Below are 18,856 nucleotides of genomic sequence, written 5' to 3' on the forward strand. Positions count from 1 at the left end.
GCAGCATGTCACAACACAAAAGTAATCTCTAACTGGTTTTCTGAACATCACAATGTGTTCAGTGTTATTATGTGGCCCCAGTGAAGGAAATGAACCAATGACAAGGAATAGAAATTGCGTGATTGCTTGAATTTTCATGACAAAAGTATGTCACATCCATCAAAAACAGTGTCCTGTTGCTGTTTAAAGCAGTGTATTGTGTTATAAAAACAATAACCGGTTGTACGGTCAATCTTCTATTTCACTGTTTGTCTTTCTGTTGCCTTGTCCCAGGAGCAGACGTTCAGACTGGAGGTCACTTCAGCTTCCAGAGATGCAGTGGACAGTACAGAGTTATGGTTAGTGCAGCATGGAAAGCACCAGGAGTGGATAAGGAACCTTTGTATGGCTCTGCTGGATAGTGGAGGGGTCTGCAATGAAGCTCTGCTCATGACCAGAGCACTTTGTGAGGTATTTCCACATTACCTTGTTTGGTATTTTTACTCACTTGCATTGCATTGATGAATGAAAAGCGTTCCACTTCTCAACATAATGCTACCGCTACTGTTTATTGGAAGGGGGCACGGTGGCTTAGTGGTTAGCACGTTCTCCTCACACCTCCAGGGTTGGGGGTTCGATTCCCGCCTCCACCTTGTGTGTGTGGAGTTTGCATGTTCTCCCCGTGCCTCGGGGGTTTCCTCCGGGTACTCCGGTTTCCTCCCCCGGTCCAAAGACATGCATGGTAGGTTGATTGGCATCTCTGGAAAATTGTCCATAGTGTGTGATTGCGTGAGTGAATGAGAGTGTGTGTGCCCTGCGATGGGTTGGCACTCCATCCAGGGTGTATCCTGCCTTGATGCCCGATGACGCCTGAGATAGGCACAGGCTTCCCGTGACCCGAGGTAGTTCGGATAAGCGGTAGAAGATGAATGAATGAATGAATGATCATAAATATTATTAAATTTTCTCTGACCCAAGGATTTGTTTGTCAATGTTTCCAGAACTTGCCCTTAAGACATAAGACGTAAGATGATGTATCCCATTATCCTCAGTGAACCTTTCTTTTCCAGGTGAAAACAGATTTCTGCCAGAAGATGCTTCCCCTCTTCATCCATGACATGCTGCTGAAAGACAGAAATGGCTCATGGAGGGATCTCCTCTCCACACACATCCAGCGGTTCTTCAGTAGCTGCTGCAGGTCGAATGTTTCCAGCAGCCGACCCAACACCCCCATGCCCTCTGATTCAGGTACGGCTTTCTATTTCATATTGTTTACTACCTCGACATTGTCATCATGATGTCTGTCTATTTTATATAGCCGTCTTTCTGCAGCCTGGATCCTGGAGATGTAGATATTCAGACAGTCATATTAATCTCTGACATCTTTTCTCAACAGGAGACACTGATGCTGGTGTTCAGAGCCAATCAGATACATGTTCTCTACGCACCATGCTAGCAGTTATCGACTACCTCAGACAGCAGAGACGACCGCTGGGACCTAACAGGTGTTTATTCACTTTATTGTGAATGTGTTTCTTGTCCCTTTGTGTTACTTTAAGGGACATTATCCCTGTGAAAGGCTTTAACAGTTGTGCTGGCTTCATGATGGACATTACTAACATGGTACAGTATATAATTCAGTGTAGAAGTAAAGGACAAATTTGTTATGGCAATATTTTATGGTCGTCATCAAAAATGCTTGATTTTGCTGCAGCTTTTTGTGATGCAAAATTGTAATACAACTGTGATGGTTTTTGAGGTTTTTCAGTGAAATCTACTTGATTATTATTTGCAGGTTAAAATTGGATGTTTCCTTTAACTTAACTGGTTCTACTATTACTAATAATAATGAATCTTTATACTGTTGTAGTGCTGAGTGTGGAACCGTGTGCGAGTCCAACTTCTGGCTGGATCTGAATTACCTGGAAGTGGCTCGCGCAGCACAGCTTTGCTCCGCCCATTTCACCGCCCTGCTGTACACCGAGATCTATGTGGACAACATCCGCAACACCATGGAGGAGAAGCACAGGTACCGCTAGGAGGCTTCTGCTGGCCAGGGTGGATGTTCCTCTTAATTTGGTTATAGTAGTGCTACTAATAATAAAGAATCTTAATCATACTCAGACCTCTCTCATGTAGAGTCGGATAGCAGTGGGCAAGAGCGAATTCTTGTACCTTTATTGTTTCATTTTATGTGGATATACTGTTACCTTTCTTCAGAGCTCAATCCAGAACGTCACGCAGGATCACTTTTGATGACAGCAGTCAAAACCTGTCCATCAGCAGCATGTCTGCGAAGAGCGTAGAAGACTTGGGCATGAGCCTGCAGGTAACTCGCACGTTAATAGAGTCAGTTAGTAGTCTGAGGTGTTGGTGTGCACTGATTTACTTTGTGCACATTCTGCAGGACATCCTGATTGAGGTGTACAGGAGCATTGGGGAGCCTGATAGTCTGTATGGATGTGGAGGTGGCAAGCTGATTAATCCTCTCACTAGGTTTGACTTTATTTGTCACCTCACCTCATATCCGGATATTTTGCTTTTGCTTCTAACAGCATTCGTTTTTATGTTATTTCCATTTTTCCATTTTTTATTTTTATTTTTTTACCAGAATCAGGACGTATGAGCACGAGGCCATGTGGGGTAAAGCCCTGGCGTCCTATGACCTTCATGCCAATCTCCCTGAGGTGACGAGGCAGGTTGGAATAATGGAGGTGAAGAAGAACTTGTGCTGTCTTCACACAGTGTTGAAACAGGGTTTATTTTACTCGTTTACAGTAACTCAGCCATTATGTCGTCTTTTAGGGTTTGCAGAATTTAGGGCTGTGTGGGATCCTGAACACGTACCTGCAGGGTCTGAGGAGACACGGGATCGAGTGGGCACCTGAGCTTCGGGAGTTTCACTTCCAGGCAGCCTGGAGGAACACGCAGTGGGACACAGATGTAGATGAGAGGTAAGAGTTTTTATTTCGAAAGTGAGGAAAGAAACAAGGATTAAGGTATAAAAGCAGGCGATAGATTCATATACAGGTCCTCTCTGTGTGATAGATGAACACAACACTGCACAAACATCTGTACATACTGTTTGTCATATATATTTACACTATTCATCCATTTCAAACCATCATATCAAAAACTAGACATATTTCTCTCTTAGATAAAAATCCAGTCTTATATTTTGGTGTATTTATATATATATAGCTTTGAGCTATAAGTCCAGTTGTTACTATAGAAACAGTAACATAACAGAACGAACGCGTCCACATTAATAAACAATCCACTCTTGAACTACGTCAGAGCTGTTACACAAACTTAATCAACACCCTCTGACCAATCAGATTCGACGTTCTGACAATGCTATGGTGTCATGATGATTAAATATATTTCTCATGTTTGAATTGAATTGTTTTGCAGGAGTGAGAAACTGAATCCTGGCTTTAACGAGTCTGTGTTCACTGCTCTACAAGCGCTGAAGGACAAAGACGTCTTCATGTTTGAGCAAACACTGAAAAACACCAGGTACACACACGAACAGCATGAGCACAGGATCAGAAAAGGGCAAACATATCAAACTTACACAGTGAGAGTCGTCTCTCCGCATGATGTTCACAAGAGCTTACAGTTTATTACATGGAGGATAAGCAGTGTAGAAAACGGATGGATGGAGATGATATTCGGTGGAAGCTCAGTCGTTAAGGTGTTCGGAAGCTTGTGAGTTTGAATCCCAGGCCCACTGAGCTGCCACTTGTGGACCCTTGAGCTTGGCTTAACTCTCATTTGCTTAAAATTGTATAAAATGAATGGACGTCTACCAAATGCTATAAATTTTAAAATGTGTACTGAAACCTCTAGGACCCTGGGGCTTTATAATACTACACAGAAATACACTGAGGTGTCTCATGGCCTGAGTGGAGAAGGTGTTACACAGTCTGGTTGTGAGGATCTTAGTGCTTCACTACATTTCTAGGATGTGTGTGTGGGTGTGTTATTGTGGGTTTGTTTTTGAGTGTGTGTGAGTGTGTAAGGAGTGTGTGTATGTGAGTGTGTGTGTGTGTAAGGAGTGTGTTGGGTCATCCACAAAGCTGATGGTTTTGCTGATGCAGCGTGTGATGTGAATGTGTGTGACGGAGGGAAAGGAGACCCTGATGATCTTTTCAGCTCTCTTCATAGTCTCTCGTGTTTCCGTGTTTGTGTTTTCCCCCAGAGGCAGTGTGGTGGAGGAGCTTTGTCGTGGCAGTCTGGAGGCCGTCTCTTCTCTCTATCCGGCTCTACGCAGCTTGCAGATGATTGAAGAAATCCAAAGTGCCAAACAGTTTTTTAGGTACTTAAAAAAATCAGTTACAAAAACAATGTTTCAGATTTTTCCTCCATTATTACACATAAAAAGAAGATTCTTTATCCTTCAAATGTCAATTCGTTTTTGTCCAAAGTAATAATGTAATTTGAATAGTGTTTAAACGGTGATTTTAGTTCAGACTCCATTGTTACATGCTGTAGTATTTTATGCAGTTTATTTATTATGATGAGAATCATTTCATTATTAATTCTCTTTTATTCTAATAGAATGTATGTATCAGGATAACATTATATATTAGTAGAGTTTTTTGTTGTTCTTTGCTTGAATAGATTTGAGATGATCATAATATCGTAATCGTAATAGTTGTTTAGAGATAACAGGATTTATTACAGTGCATTAGGAGCCCATATTTAATGAAACAGGATAAAATGATTAAAAAGTCAGCAAAAACATTTTGGATGTAAAGACAATGGTTTCATTTCATTTTTATATCTTACAATTTAATAATTCATCATTGATTAATTAAGGAAACAAAAGAAAATAGGATCTGCTGTGTACATGAGATGGTGTTGATTGTTTATTTATAAACTGAATGTTTATTGGAAGGGGGCACGGTGGCTTAGTGGTTAGCACGTTCTCCTCACACCTCCAGGGTTGGGGGTTCGATTCCCGCCTCCACCTTGTGTGTGTGGAGTTTGCATATTCTCTCCGTGCCTCGGGGGTTTCCTCCAGGTACTCCGGTTTCCTCCCCCGGTCCAAAGACATGCATGGTAGGTTGATTGGCATCTCTGGAAAATTGTCCCTAGTGTGTGATTGCGTGAGTGAATGAGAGTGTGTGTGTGCCCTGCGATGGGTTGGCACTCCGTCCAGGGTGTATCCTGCCTTGATGCCCGATGACGCCTGAGATAGGCACAGGCTCCCCGTGACCCGAGGTAGTTCGGATAAGCGGTAGAAAATGAATGCATTAATGAATGAATGTTTTATTGGACAGTAATCAGTGACACAGTGGTGTGTTGGGACCCAAACAGAATCACAGGTTTTTATTATGTTACTTCCTGTTATCATCAGAGTGGGTCTTGTTCTCTATACTGGAGTTATAATAAGACAGAAAATACAGTTTGTCATGTTACTTATGAACCAAAACATTCTTGGAGACTGTATTTATAAGTTACTCTGTGCACTGCTGTTTGTGCGTGTGTGTGTGTATCTGTGTGTGTGCATCTTTGTTAGTGAATCCAGACAGCTGGATTTCTACAGGAAGTGGCATCAGCACTTAGATCTGTTGACAGACAGTGATTTCAGCATGGTGGAGCCGATCCTGGCGCTGCGTTCATCCATCCAGGAGACGCTTCTTAAATGTGAGACCGATTCAGACAGGAGAAGCTTCCTGAGCTCCACCTACTCCTCACACCTGATGGAGCTGTGCAGACTGGCACGTGCTGCAGGCAACACCCAGGTCTGTAAGAGAGTTTTGTGCATCGTGCAATACACACATATATCCCTTTTTTCTAACCGTTTGTATTTATTCACTGGCAAATGTTTTTATCTAAAGTAAAAAAAAATGTGTGTGTCTGTGTGTCTGTGTGTCTGTGTGTGTGTGTGTGTGTCTGTGTGTGTGTGTGTGTTTATGTGTTTGTGTGGGTGGGTGTGTTTGTGTGTGTGTGTGGGTGTGTGTACGGATGTATGTGTGTGTGTACGGATGTGTGTGTGTGTATGGGTGTGTGTGTTTATGTGGGTGTGTGTGTGTGTACGGATGTATGTGTGTCTGTGTGTGTGTGTGTGTGTGTGCATGGGTGTCTGTGTGTGTGTGTGTTTGTGTGTATGGGTGTGTGTATGTGTGTGTATGGGTGTCTGTGTGTGTATGGGTGTCTGTGTGTGTGTGTGTGTGTGTGGGTGTGTGTGTGTGTGTGTGTGTATGGGTGTCTGCGTGTGTGTGTGTGTGTGTGTGTGTGTGTGTGTGTATGGGTGTCTGTGTGTGTGTGTGTGTGTGTGTGTATGGGTGTGTGTATGGGTGTCTGTGTGTGTGTGTGTGTGTGTTTGTGTGTGTGTGTGTGTTTTGTAGCTGGCAGAGAAAGCGGTGTTTCAGATGAAGCAGCAGAACATGGTGAGTGTGAGCACTGCTACTTCCTGGGCGTGGCAGCTGGAGGAGGCTCAAGTGTTCTGGGTGAAGAAGGAACAAGGACTTGCTCTGGGATTACTGAAACAAATGATCGATAAACTGGAGGATCTGGTGAGTCGAAGCTGAATCTCAGATCTGTCTCACGTTCATCTCTTAATGTTAAAACCAAACCGCTTCATTTGATTGGACATTTGTTTCCCTAAAATCGTATAAATTGTCCTTATTTATCATTTTGTCTTATGAGAAGAAAGAGCGAGACAGAGGAAAGACAGTGGGCTGAACCGTGTGTGTGTGTGTGTGTGTGTGTGTGTTTCCAGGTGGAAGTGAACCACACTGTAGTGCCAGTGTACACTGAGTGTTTAAGGCTGTGTGGCTCGTGGCTCGCTGAGACGTGTTTAGAGAGTCCTGCTGTAATATTAGAAACCTACCTGGAGAGAGTGAGTCATTCTGTTCTTATAAAGCTTCATTAGCCCTGAAAATATATAGTTATGTGGCATATAACATGATATCTATGGGCCACATTCAGAAATGAGACGCATCCTTCAGTGTCAAACCCTAAATGTCTTCGGTGTGCAGCAAACACTAAACAAGTGGCTGTTCCAATACATTCAGAGAGGAAAGTTCATCAAAGCAAAAGGAACACAATAAGATCATTTCCTCTTCGATAGAAACATTTCTGAGAGCAGATTTTTTATAGAATCCGATCAGAATTGGACGTCCGTGTGCAGTTTGGTATTAAATCCTTACTATGTACACGTTACTAAATAGTGTTAATAAATACCTTTTTAATAAAACATTTTTGTGCATGTGCAATAATTATTATTATTATTATTGTTGTTGTTTTTGTTTTATTATTATTTTATTTTCTCCTCTCCAGGCTGTTACTGTGGGACAGGGCGACTCTTCCGATCCTAAACTGCAGAGGCTGAAGACTCAGTCTTTCCTCTCACTTGCTCGTTTCTCTGACGCTCAGTATCAGAGCATCCAGAACTACATGAAGTCCTCAGAGTTTGAGAACAAGCAGGCGCTGCTGGAGAAGGCCAGAGAGGAAGTGGAGCTCATGAAGGAGAGAAAAGTCATCGATAATCGGTCAACTTTATTTAACTTCAGTTATTTCCTAATGGTTTAATTTTACACATGTAGGTAGATTAAACACATTAAACTGTGGGGTTCGGTGTGTTTTGTTATTCATTGCTGTGCAGGTACACAGTGAAGGTGCAGAGGGAACTGAAGCTGGACGTCCGTGCGCTAGACAACTTGAAGGCCGACCGCAGATGTTTCCTGCTGAAGGCGGTGGAGAATTATACACGCTGCCTGGCGCTGGGCGAAGAACACGACACGTGGGTGTTTCGGCTGGCGTCACTTTGGCTGGAGAACGTCGACATGAAGGACGTCAACAACCTGATGAAAGTCAGTGTCCAGAGATTTCAGCAGGCGTTTGTCTGCATTTCTACTGTTCTGTATAATCTATACTGAACCCAGTAGATAGCAGCAGCACTGATCTAATGCAGTGCTCTTATTTATTTTATTAGTTGCATACGTTTTAGTTTACATCTTGTCTGCTTATACATATTAGGAAGCTGTGGAAAAGATCCCATCCTACAAGTTCCTGCCTCTCATGTACCAGCTTGCTGCCCGCATGGGCACCAAAGTCTCCAGTCAGGTCTCTCCAGAGGATGTGGGATTCCACAAAGTTCTTAACAAGGTATCTTGTATGAAAAATAGCATTTATTAGATTTTTGTCATCATTGTTATTCCTCCCTCTCTCTCTCTCTCTCTCTCTCTACCTACTTACATTTCTTCCTTCCTTCCTAAACGTACGTATTGTTTATACTGATATAGAAGTAATATTATCAGGAGAAACAGATTAATGCTGATTTCTTTATCACCCCTCAAACTTCACAGCTGATCTGTAGGTCATCCATGGACCACCCTCATCACACACTCTTCATCATCCTCGCTCTGGTCAACGCCAACAAGGACGAGTGCTTTTCCCGCAGCCGACTGTCCAAGAGCGGCACGCGGCAGCCTTCGCCTCTCGACCTGGTGATTCTACCACCTAATTATACCAGTTTAGCTCAGTGTGAAAACACACCGCTTGACTTCATCTTCTGATGAGTTCAGACTCTGTCCTTGATACAGACAGTTTAGACAGCATTAGCATTAGCGTTAGCAAGGTCTATTAGAAAGAGTTACTGATTGGGTCGAGTTTGTGTTCTGCAGGAGCGAGCTGACGTGGCTCAGAACATCCTCAATGTGATGAGGAAGAAGAAGGCACAGCTGATCCGCAGTATTGAGACCCTCTGCCATGCCTACATCACCCTCGCTTACATGGATGCAAGCAAACACAAAACTGAGAAGAGTGAGTCACTTCTGTTCAAATTCTACTGTAATCATTCACTGTTATATAAAAGAACGACCTTCTAAATGTGTAGATCTGGTCATAAAGAATGTAAATATAATTGACACATTATTAATGTTAGGAAATAACAGCAGAATGACTGTTTGGTGTTTTGGTACAGAAGCAATCCCCATCCCAGCAGATCAGCCCATCATGCAGATCAAAGACCTGGATGATGTCATAATCCCCACAATGGAGATCAAGGTACATGAGAGATGTCACATTTTTATATAAAATCCTGAACCAGAATCTCAAAGGTTCGTCCCCTTTAACACATGGGCATTAATCTGTTCACTGATATAAGAACCTTCACTCTTCTGAGAACACAAGATGTCCTCCGCTGTCATGCTGGAACAGGTTTCAACCTTAAACTGAATCTTAATGCTAAAAAATACAAAGATCTTCATAATTTGATTTAATGATTTGAAGCTCATACTGGTGTCATGGTCTGGTGTCATGGTCTGGTGTCGTGGTCTGGTGTCGTGGTCTGGTGTCGTGGTCTGGTGTCATGGTCTGGTGTCATGGTCTGGTGTTATGGTCTGGTGTTATGGTCTGGTGTCGTGTTCTAGTGTCGTGTTCTAGTGTCGTGTTCTAGTGTCGTGTTCTGGTGTCGTGATCTGGTGTCATGGTCTGGTGTTGTGGTCTGGTGTCGTGGTCTGGTGTCATGGTCTGGTGTCATGTTCTGGTGTCATGGTCTGGTGTCGTGTTCTGGTGTCGTGTTCTGGTGTCGTGTTCTGGTGTCGTGTTCTAGTGTCGTGTTCTGGTGTCGTGTTCTGCTGTCGTGTTCTTGTGTCGTGGTCTGGTGTCGTGTTCTAGTGTCGTGTTCTGGTGTCGTGTTCTGCTGTCGTGTTCTTGTGTCGTGGTCTGGTGTCGTGTTCTGCTGTCGTGTTCTGGTGTCGTGGTCTGGTGTCGTGGTCTGGTGTCATGGTCTGGTGTCATGTTCTGGTGTCATGGACTGGTGTCGTGTTCTGGTGTCGTGTTCTAGTGTCGTGTTCTGGTGTCGTGTTCTGGTGTCGTGTTCTGCTGTCGTGTTCTTGTGTCGTGGTCTGGTGTCGTGTTCTAGTGTCGTGTTCTGGTGTCGTGTTCTGGTGTCGTGGTCTGGTGTCGTGGTCTGGTGTCGTCTTCTGGTGTCGTGTTCTGGTGTCGTGGTCTGGTGTTATATTCTGGTGTCATGGTCTAGTGTCGTGGTCTGGTGTTATATTCTGGTGTCATGGTCTAGTGTCGTGGTCTGGTGTTATATTCTGGTGTCATGGTCTAGTGTCGTGGTCTGGTGTCGTGGTCTGGTGTCGTGGTCTGGTGTTATGGTCTGGTGTTATGGTCTGGTGTCATGGTCTGGTGTCGTGTTCTGGTGTCGTGTTCTGGTGTCGTGTTCTAGTGTCGTGTTCTGGTGTCGTGTTCTGGTGTCGTGTTCTGCTGTCGTGTTCTTGTGTCGTGGTCTGGTGTCGTGGTCTGGTGTCGTGGTCTGGTGTCGTGTTCTGGTGTCGTGTTCTGGTGTCGTGGTCTGGTGTTATATTCTGGTGTCATGGTCTAGTGTCGTGGTCTGGTGTTATATTCTGGTGTCATGGTCTAGTGTCATGGTCTAGTGTCGTGGTCTGGTGTCGTGTTCTAGTGTCGTGTTCTGGTGTCGTGGTCTGGTGTCGTGGTCTGGTGTCGTGTTCTGGTGTCGTGTTCTGGTGTCGTGGTCTGGTGTTATATTCTGGTGTCATGGTCTAGTGTCGTGGTCTGGTGTTATGGTCTGGTGTCATGTTCTGGTGTCATGGTCTGGTGTCGTGTTCTGGTGTCGTGTTCTGGTGTCGTGTTCTAGTGTCGTGTTCTGGTGTCGTGTTCTGGTGTCGTGTTCTGGTGTCGTGTTCTTGTGTCGTGGTCTGGTGTCGTGGTCTGGTGTCGTGTTCTGGTGTCGTGTTCTGGTGTCGTGGTCTGGTGTTATATTCTGGTGTCATGGTCTAGTGTCGTGGTCTGGTGTTATATTCTGGTGTCATGGCCTAGTGTCATGGTCTAGTGTCGTGGTCTGGTGTCGTGATCTGGTGTCGTGGTCTGGTGTCGTGATCTGGTGTCGTGGTCTGGTGTCGTGATCTGGTGTCGTGGTCTGGTGTCGTGATCTGGTGTTATATTCTGGTGTCATGGTCTGGTGTCATATATTCTGGTGTCATGGTCCCCTCACAAAACACACACACTGACACAACATACTGTTTACATGCTGCTTACAATCCAGCAAACTGTTTACATGCTGTTTTGCACACCTTGTCTGCTGTTTTTTGCACAAACTGTCCCAACATTTCAGCCGTTTTTGCACATATTGTACAATATCTCAGCCATTTCGCACATACTATATTAACACATACAGTATTAACACTGGTCGGTCGGCGCTGTTTCTGTTACTGTTTACTATTTATTGTCTTTTGTGTATTGCATTTTTTGTACTTTTTGTATTGTCTTGTAACTTTGTGTCTGCACTGTCATTGTCCTGCACTGTCATTGTCCTGCACTGTCTTGTCCTGCACTGTCTTTTGTCCTGCACTGTCTTTTGTCCTGCACTGTCTTGTCTGTCTTGTTTGTCTTGTCCTGCACTGTTTGCACCAGGTTGCACAGTTGCACTTTATGTGGCTAAGACTACTTACAAGTCTTTAGCCCTGTCTTTGTTTTATGTAGCACCACGATCCTGGATAAACGTTGTCTCATTTCACTATGTACTGCAACAGCTATATATGGTTGAAATGACAATAAAAGCTTCTTGACTTGACTTGACTTGACTTGGTGTCGTGGTCTGGTGTCGTGGTCTGGTGTCGTGATCTGGTGTCGTGGTCTGGTGTCATGGTCTGGTGTCGTGATCTGGTGTCGTGATCTGGTGTCGTGGTCTGGTGTCATGGTCTGGTGTCGTGATCTGGTGTCGTGGTCTGGTGTCATGGTCTGGTGTCATGGTCTGGTGTCGTGATCTGGTGTCGTGGTCTGGTGTCATGGTCTGGTGTCGTGATCTGGTGTCATGGTCTGGTGTCATGGTCTGGTGTCGTGATCTGGTGTCGTGGTCTGGTGTCATGGTCTGGTCTCATGGTCTGGTGTCATGGTCTGGTGTCATGGTCTGGTGTCGTGATCTGGTGTCGTTGTCTGGTGTCATGGTCTTGGTCTCATGGTCTGGTGTCATTGTCTGGTGTCATGGTCTGGTGTCATGGTCTGGTGTCATGGTCTGGTGTCGTGGTCTGGTGTCGTGGTCTGGTGTCATGGTCTGGTCTCATGGTCTGGTGTCATGGTCTGGTGTCATGGTCTGGTGTCATGGTCTGGTGTCATGGTCTGGTCTCATGGTCTGGTGTCGTGATCTGGTGTTATATTCTGGTGTCTTGGTCTGGTGTCGTGGTCTGGTGTCGTGGTCTGGTGTCCACATACGTTTGTGTGTTTATTGAACCTCTGGTGCTGTGAAGAGGAATCATCTCCCACTGCATACACGAGGTTGGCTTTCAGACAGCTTTACAATTCCATCAGTATGTATTTAGTAGAAAGATTTTGTCTTTAAATGCATTTGATTATTAATCAGATTCTAATGTTGCACTAGCAGGAGTTTATTACACACAACACAAAATGTATGACATTTGGCACACGTCCTCATCCATCGCAGCTGATCTCATGTACACAGCAGTGTAGGGTTGAGGGTCTGGCTCAAGGACCCCAGGAGTGAGATTTGAACCTCTAAACAGGAGTCCAACATCCTTACTTGTGTGTGTATTATTGGTGTTTGTTACACAGGTTGATCCATCGGGGAAGTATGAGGATCTGGTGACTGTCAGATGTTTTAAACCACACTTCCACCTGGCTGGAGGTGTCAACTTGCCCAAGATCCTGGACTGTGTGGGTTCAGATGGACAGAGTAGGAGACAGCTGGTGAAGGTGAGACTGCTGAAGAACACACATACACTCACACACACACACACACACACACACACTCTCTCACACACACACACGCATACATACACACACACACACACACTCTCTCTCTCTCTCACACACACACACACACACGCATACACACACACACACACACACACACTCTCTCTCTCTCTCACACACACACACACACACACACACACACACACACACACACACACACACACACACACACACTCTCTCTCTCTCTCTCACACACACACACACACACACACACACACACACACACACACACACTCTCTCTCTCACACACACACACACACACACGCATACACACACACTCGCGTTCTCGCATGCTCACGCTCACACTCTCACACACACACACACAAATTCCTCAAATTCTTCACATACTGAGAACCTTTTGTTCTATTTTCCTCTGTCTTTGTTTTTCTGCTCCTTCTTCTGTATTTGTTTTCATCTTGTATTTTACTCTTTTTTTAATTCTTTTTTTCATTCTTCTTCCATCAAATCTTTTTCATCATCTTTATTATTTCTTCTTTTTGTTTTTTTTCTTCCTCCTTTTTCTTAATTCTTCTTCTTCCTCATGTCTGTCCAGGGGCAGGATGATCTGAGGCAGGATGCAGTGATGCAGCAGGTATTTCAGATGTGCTCCACACTGCTGCAGCGTAACGCCGACACACGCAGGAGGAAACTCAACATTCGCTGCTACAAGGTGGAGCCTCAAAATACAATCTCTGCTTTTCTCTTTTCTCACCTAGTCTTTAAAATGAACTCTAGTGTATAAAATTACAAATAAAAACATCTCCCACACAACTCCTATACTTCAAGCTAATCGTGTACATTAGTTCAGAAATGTCTTCTTTTGATACGGATTAAAACTCCAGGAAGTGACGTTACTGTAAATGAGGAAAGGGAATGTGTTCAGTAGTAAAGTCCAAGCTAAAAGACTTGTTGTTGTGTGTTGTGTGTCAGGTGGTGCCTTTCTCTCAGCGGAGCGGTGTTCTGGAGTGGTGCTCAGGTACTGTACCAATAGGAGAGTTTCTGGTGGACCTTCAGAAGGGAGCACACAAACGTTTCCGTCCTCAGGACTGGAGCAGCATGAACTGTCGCAGGAAAATGATGGTATGTGCTAAAGCTTAACTCCGAACACAAAGGTCAGAATAGATATTTTAGTTTGTGTTGTTAATGTACAATGTGGACCTTGGGTTCATTTCCAAAAGATTTCTCCAGGAGCTTCTGTTACAAAGACGTCTTTCACTCTCGTCCTCGTGTACGCTCGTGTATCAGATCGGTTGCGGAAAAGAACTGGACGACTGAAACTCCAACTTCAATACAAACATCAGAAAACGTCACTCATCTCTAAACTAAAGCTCTACCATGAACATATAAATAACCCCAGCTAAATAAATAAATAAATAAATACTGCTCTTTAATTTTTGTGCTTTGCTCCTCTAGCACTCTAGTAATATAAAATCTAGTATCGCAGCACTGCTTTTATTGTCCTCTGTTTAATACATCGCTTTGTTCGTATGTCCTCATTTGTAAGTCGCTGTGGATAAAAGCATCATATAAACACATAAATGTAATTAATGCAAATTTACTTGAACAATAAAGTTGCTGCCTTTAATTAACACCAGCGATCACGGCTTGTTTCAGAACAATTCGCTAATAATAATAACATGTCTGTGATACGTTAAGCGTCATGAGTAGCGATGTTAGGATCAGTGCTGCTGTAAATAATAATAATGTTTTAACTGTGAGATTTATGTGATGGTCATATAGGAGGCTCAGAAGATGGAATTTGACCAGAAGCTGCAGGCGTACATGGAGGTGTGCCAGAACTTTCGCCCGGTTTTCCGTTATTTCTGCATGGAGAGATTCCTGGACCCCGCTGTATGGATGGAGAAAAGGCTGGCGTACACACACAGTGTGGCTACGTCCTCTATAGGTATGGACACACAGTGTGGCTACGTCCTCTATAGGTATGGACACACAGTGTGGCTACGTCCTCTATAGGTATGGACACACAGTGTGGCTACGTCCTCTATACGTATGGACACACAGTGTGGCTACGTCCTCTGTAGGTATGGACGCACAGTGTGGACGAGTACATCAGCTGACCAACAAACCATTTTAAAAATGAAAAACACGTGATTGTGTGTCTGTCACTAAATGCGTGATTGTGTGTCTGTTACTAAACGCGGGATTGTGTGTCTGTCATTAACACGTGATTGTGTGTCTGTTACTAAACACGTGATTGTGTGTCTGTCACTAAACGCGGGATTGTGTGTCTGTCACTAAACACGTGATTGTGTGTCTGTTACTAAACGCGTGATTGCGTGTCTGTTACTAAACACGTGATTGTGTGTCTGTTACTAAACGCGTGATTACGTGTCTGTTACTAAACACGTGATTGTGTGTCTGTTACTAAACACGTGATTGTGTGTCTGTTACTAAACGCGTGATTGCGTGTCTGTTACTAAGCGCGTGATTGTGTGTCTGTTACTAAACGCGTGATTGCGTGTCTGTTACTAAGCGCGTGATTGCGTGTCTGTTACTAAACACGTGATTGTGTGTCTGTTACTAAACACGTGATTGTGTGTCTGTTACTAAACACGTGATTGTGTGTCTGTCACTAAACACGTGATTGTGTGTCTGTTACTAAACACGTGATTGTGTGTCTGTCACTAAAACTCTACCATAAAACATTCAAACACTGCATCATTTCACGCTCGGCACCACAATGTGAGGTCCACACGCTGGGTGAAACACGTCTGTAACGTCTACATGACACGTGTGAAACATTCCTGCACTCAGGGACAAAACTCGAGAGTAAGTTCAGTGTGAAACGCGGTGAACAAGTTCTGCTGTCTTTATCGTGTCTTTCTATTTTTCCACTGGAATGAAAAACAAATATTATGAACTAGTAACAAAGATTTTATATAATAATGAAGGTTTCTGTTCCAGAAAGTTGTGTGAGGACATTTTCTGTTGCATATTTTGCTCCTGGTAAAAAAAAAACACTGGTTTCATTGTTTGGCCATTTTGAAGCCCTGGTTGTGGATGATTTGTTTATTCATTCTTAACGGCGGTTCCTCACAGTGGGCTACATCGTGGGGTTGGGTGATCGACACATCCAGAACATTCTGATAGACGAGCAGACGGCCGAGCTGGTGCACATAGACCTGGGTGAGTGTTGGGGCAAAAAACGAAACTCTTCCTGTTTTGTCTGTCATTCAGCTTTAAACTGACATGATTCGTTTGGCAGGAGTTGCCTTTGAGCAAGGGAAGATCTTACCCACTCCAGAGACTGTGCCCTTCAGGCTGTCCAGAGACATTGTGGATGGGATGGGCATCAACGGTGTAGAGGGAGTCTTCAGAAGGTCAGCTTTTTATCTGCTTTGAGGTTTTAATTCTGATGCCACCTCCATGGCATGCAGCGAGAAGAACAAGTGAAAACCTTCATGTGAGCGACTTCATGAGCTGTTATGGTTTTATTAGAACTGCAGTGCTTCATATGGAAAATATGGCATTGGATCATTGGGCTGGTTTGTAGCTGATGGTGCTGTCATGAATTCCACTTACAAAACAGCGACATGACTTCCTCTGCCATGACCATAACCTAACATGTAAACCGTTGTAGGCCACAAAAGCAGTGTCCAGATCTGAATCCCACATTCATGTTTATTAAGCCGAGAATATAAGGAACATTATATATTGTATGATTAGAGAGTTCTGAGTTCTTTAGGATGAACTTGAAAACTTGAACTTTTTTCAGAATCACTGCAGATTTTCTGTAGCTTTGGACCAAGACACATTACATCATTGCAACACATTCAGCTAAAGCACATTTTATACCTTCTGAAGAACATTGTACAAAATGGTGGAATTAACACTTTGCTGCCTTCAAAACACATTGAGTAAAAACTCACAGGTGTATCGTGATAATACAGTCACTATAACAATAATCCACATAAAGAACATTGTAGGCTATGTCACGTTATCAGGCAGTTATTAATGAAGGTAAGTAAAGTTTCTCTGCTGTCTGTTAACTCAGGTGCTGTGAGAAGACCATGGAGGTCATGAGGAATTCTCAGGAGGTTCTTTTGACCATAGTGGAGGTGAGGGGGAAGAGCAGTCAGGTCATCCACAGAATCTGGAACCATAGTTCAGACCTAATGTGTGTGTGTGTGTGCGTGTGTGTGTGTGCATGTGTGTGCGTGTGTGTGTCCCTGTGTTTGCGTGTGTGCACCTGTTGTGCGCGTGTGTGTGTGCGTGTTTGTGTGTGTGCGCCTGTACGCGTGTGTGTGCACGTGTTTGCGTGTGCGCGTGTTTACGTGTGTGCGTGCGTGTGTATGTGTGTGCGCGCGTGTGTGCACGTGTTCGCGCATGTGCGTACGTGTGTGTGTGTGTGTGTGTTTTGATTTGCAGGTGTTGCTGTATGATCCCTTGTTCGACTGGACCATGAACCCCCTTAAAGCCTTCTATCTGCAGCAGCAGGACGAGCAGGCCGAGCTAAACGCCACCCTGAACCCCACACCAGCAGGAGAGGAACCTGAAACCCACCGCAGACACAGGTTTAACACCCAGACTATAGAAAAATATCATCCTGATATTAATACATCCTTATTATAACCACATGTTTGTTGCTGTTTTGTGTGTCAGCAGCGACAGCCAGAGCTTCAACAAGGTGGCGGAGCGAGTGCTGCTGAGGCTGCAGGAGAAACTCAAAGGTGTGGAGGAGGGAACTGTGCTCAGTGTCGGGGGACAAGTCAACCTCCTCATTCAACAGGCCATGGACCCCAAAAACCTGAGCCGCCTCTTCCCTGGGTGGCAGGCATGGGTGTGAAACACACACACACACACACACACACACACACACACACCTGCTCTTGAGTTGTCATTATCTTGTATCTGGACTTACTCTCATTCTCATGCACACAAATAAGAGTTTTGTGAAATGAGCAGAAGTTCCTCATCTACTGTATCTGTACCATCAGGAATTCCTGCACTGTGTGTTTAGTGTTTGTATGTACAGCTGAATGCAGAAATTTGTGTACCTTTAATTTAAAATGCTTAGTTACATTATTCTACTTTATTGCATGAATACTTATTTTCCCTCCACTTCCTTTCACTTGGAAGCTGTGGGGATGTAAATTTTTGCATGTGGCTGAAGTTCTACTTTTTAATCAGTGTTTATTGTCTTCATGTTGTCATTTCTGTGTTTCTCGCTCACCCCCCATCCGCCCTTAAATGACGAATATTTTTGATAACCCCTGATTTTTCTTTTCATACAAAATCCTATATATTTGTTATATATTGAAAATTAATTGAGAGAAAATGATGAAATCTGCTTCCACATTGCTCAGGGCTTCATTAGTACTGGATCCAGTTTAAACCAGTTACATGGCAGTAAAACACATTGCAGAATCTGAAAAAAAGTTAATCATTTAAATAAAACAAGAGGGAAAAATAGCATTTTGTGATTTATTTAGTTCTGCCCTATTTTACGTAACAGATATTTACATGTAGTCCACAAGACACCATAATAAAGAAAAAGTGCAACAGCTTACAGAATTCAGCACATTTTGTTTCCTGCAAACTACACACACACACACACACACACAGCTTGGTATTCAAATCTGTCCTACGTGCTTGACTGAATTGTTAATTACTGAAAGAGTAACACACCAAAAATGTGTGTTAATTATCTGTGAACAACTGATTTATAAACTGAGACACTTAATAATTCACAGTCATTCACAAGCTTCTTGTCATACTGGCTAGAAAATTTCTATAATAATAATTATTATAATAAGGGGGCACGGTGGCTTAGTGGTTAGCACGTTCGCCTCACACCGCCAGGGTTTGGGGGCTCGATTCCTGCCTCCGCCTTGTGTGTGTGGAGTTTGCATGTTCTCCCCGTGCCTCGGGGGTTTCCTCCGGGTACTCCGGTTTCCTCCCCTGCTCCAAAGACATGCATGGTAGGTTGATTTGCATCTCTGGAAAATTGTCCGTAGTGTGTGATTGTGTGAGTGAATGAGAGTGTGTGTGTGCCCTGCAACGGGTTGGCACTCCGTCCAGGGTGTATCCTGCCTTGATGACGCCGAGGTAGTTCGGAATAAGCGGTAGAAAATGAGTGAGAGAGAATAATAATAATCATCAT

The 18,856-nt window shown here is 43.9% G+C and overlaps 1 protein-coding gene across 2 annotated transcripts in view; it reads left to right on the forward strand.

Moving 5' to 3' along the window:
* atm (ATM serine/threonine kinase) overlaps positions 1–18,259 on the forward strand; it is a 48,666-nt gene extending 30,407 nt beyond the window's left edge. Inside the window, exons 36-63 of one of the 2 annotated variants that reach the window (XM_060875694.1) lie at positions 274–450; positions 1,050–1,227; positions 1,376–1,484; positions 1,850–2,008; positions 2,200–2,308; positions 2,387–2,475; positions 2,591–2,693; positions 2,785–2,933; positions 3,394–3,498; positions 4,184–4,300; positions 5,507–5,732; positions 6,339–6,506; positions 6,713–6,832; positions 7,273–7,484; positions 7,598–7,805; positions 7,972–8,100; positions 8,301–8,441; positions 8,619–8,757; positions 8,918–9,000; positions 12,532–12,672; positions 13,286–13,402; positions 13,663–13,812; positions 14,473–14,638; positions 15,793–15,879; positions 15,959–16,073; positions 16,748–16,811; positions 17,122–17,267; positions 17,356–18,259. In XM_060875694.1, coding sequence (XP_060731677.1) covers positions 274–450; positions 1,050–1,227; positions 1,376–1,484; positions 1,850–2,008; positions 2,200–2,308; positions 2,387–2,475; positions 2,591–2,693; positions 2,785–2,933; positions 3,394–3,498; positions 4,184–4,300; positions 5,507–5,732; positions 6,339–6,506; positions 6,713–6,832; positions 7,273–7,484; positions 7,598–7,805; positions 7,972–8,100; positions 8,301–8,441; positions 8,619–8,757; positions 8,918–9,000; positions 12,532–12,672; positions 13,286–13,402; positions 13,663–13,812; positions 14,473–14,638; positions 15,793–15,879; positions 15,959–16,073; positions 16,748–16,811; positions 17,122–17,267; positions 17,356–17,539 — 3,891 coding nt within the window. In that variant the 3' untranslated portion in view covers positions 17,540–18,259. The remainder of the gene's footprint in view (positions 1–273; positions 451–1,049; positions 1,228–1,375; positions 1,485–1,849; positions 2,009–2,199; positions 2,309–2,386; positions 2,476–2,590; positions 2,694–2,784; positions 2,934–3,393; positions 3,499–4,183; positions 4,301–5,506; positions 5,733–6,338; positions 6,507–6,712; positions 6,833–7,272; positions 7,485–7,597; positions 7,806–7,971; positions 8,101–8,300; positions 8,442–8,618; positions 8,758–8,917; positions 9,001–12,531; positions 12,673–13,285; positions 13,403–13,662; positions 13,813–14,472; positions 14,639–15,792; positions 15,880–15,958; positions 16,074–16,747; positions 16,812–17,121; positions 17,268–17,355) is intronic. The other variant, XM_060875701.1, reaches the window with a different exon arrangement.
* The last annotated feature ends 597 nt before the right edge of the window (positions 18,260–18,856 follow it).

This window comes from Tachysurus vachellii, chromosome 1 (assembly GCF_030014155.1).
Source record: "Tachysurus vachellii isolate PV-2020 chromosome 1, HZAU_Pvac_v1, whole genome shotgun sequence".
Classification (NCBI taxonomy): Eukaryota; Metazoa; Chordata; class Actinopteri; order Siluriformes; family Bagridae; genus Tachysurus; species Tachysurus vachellii.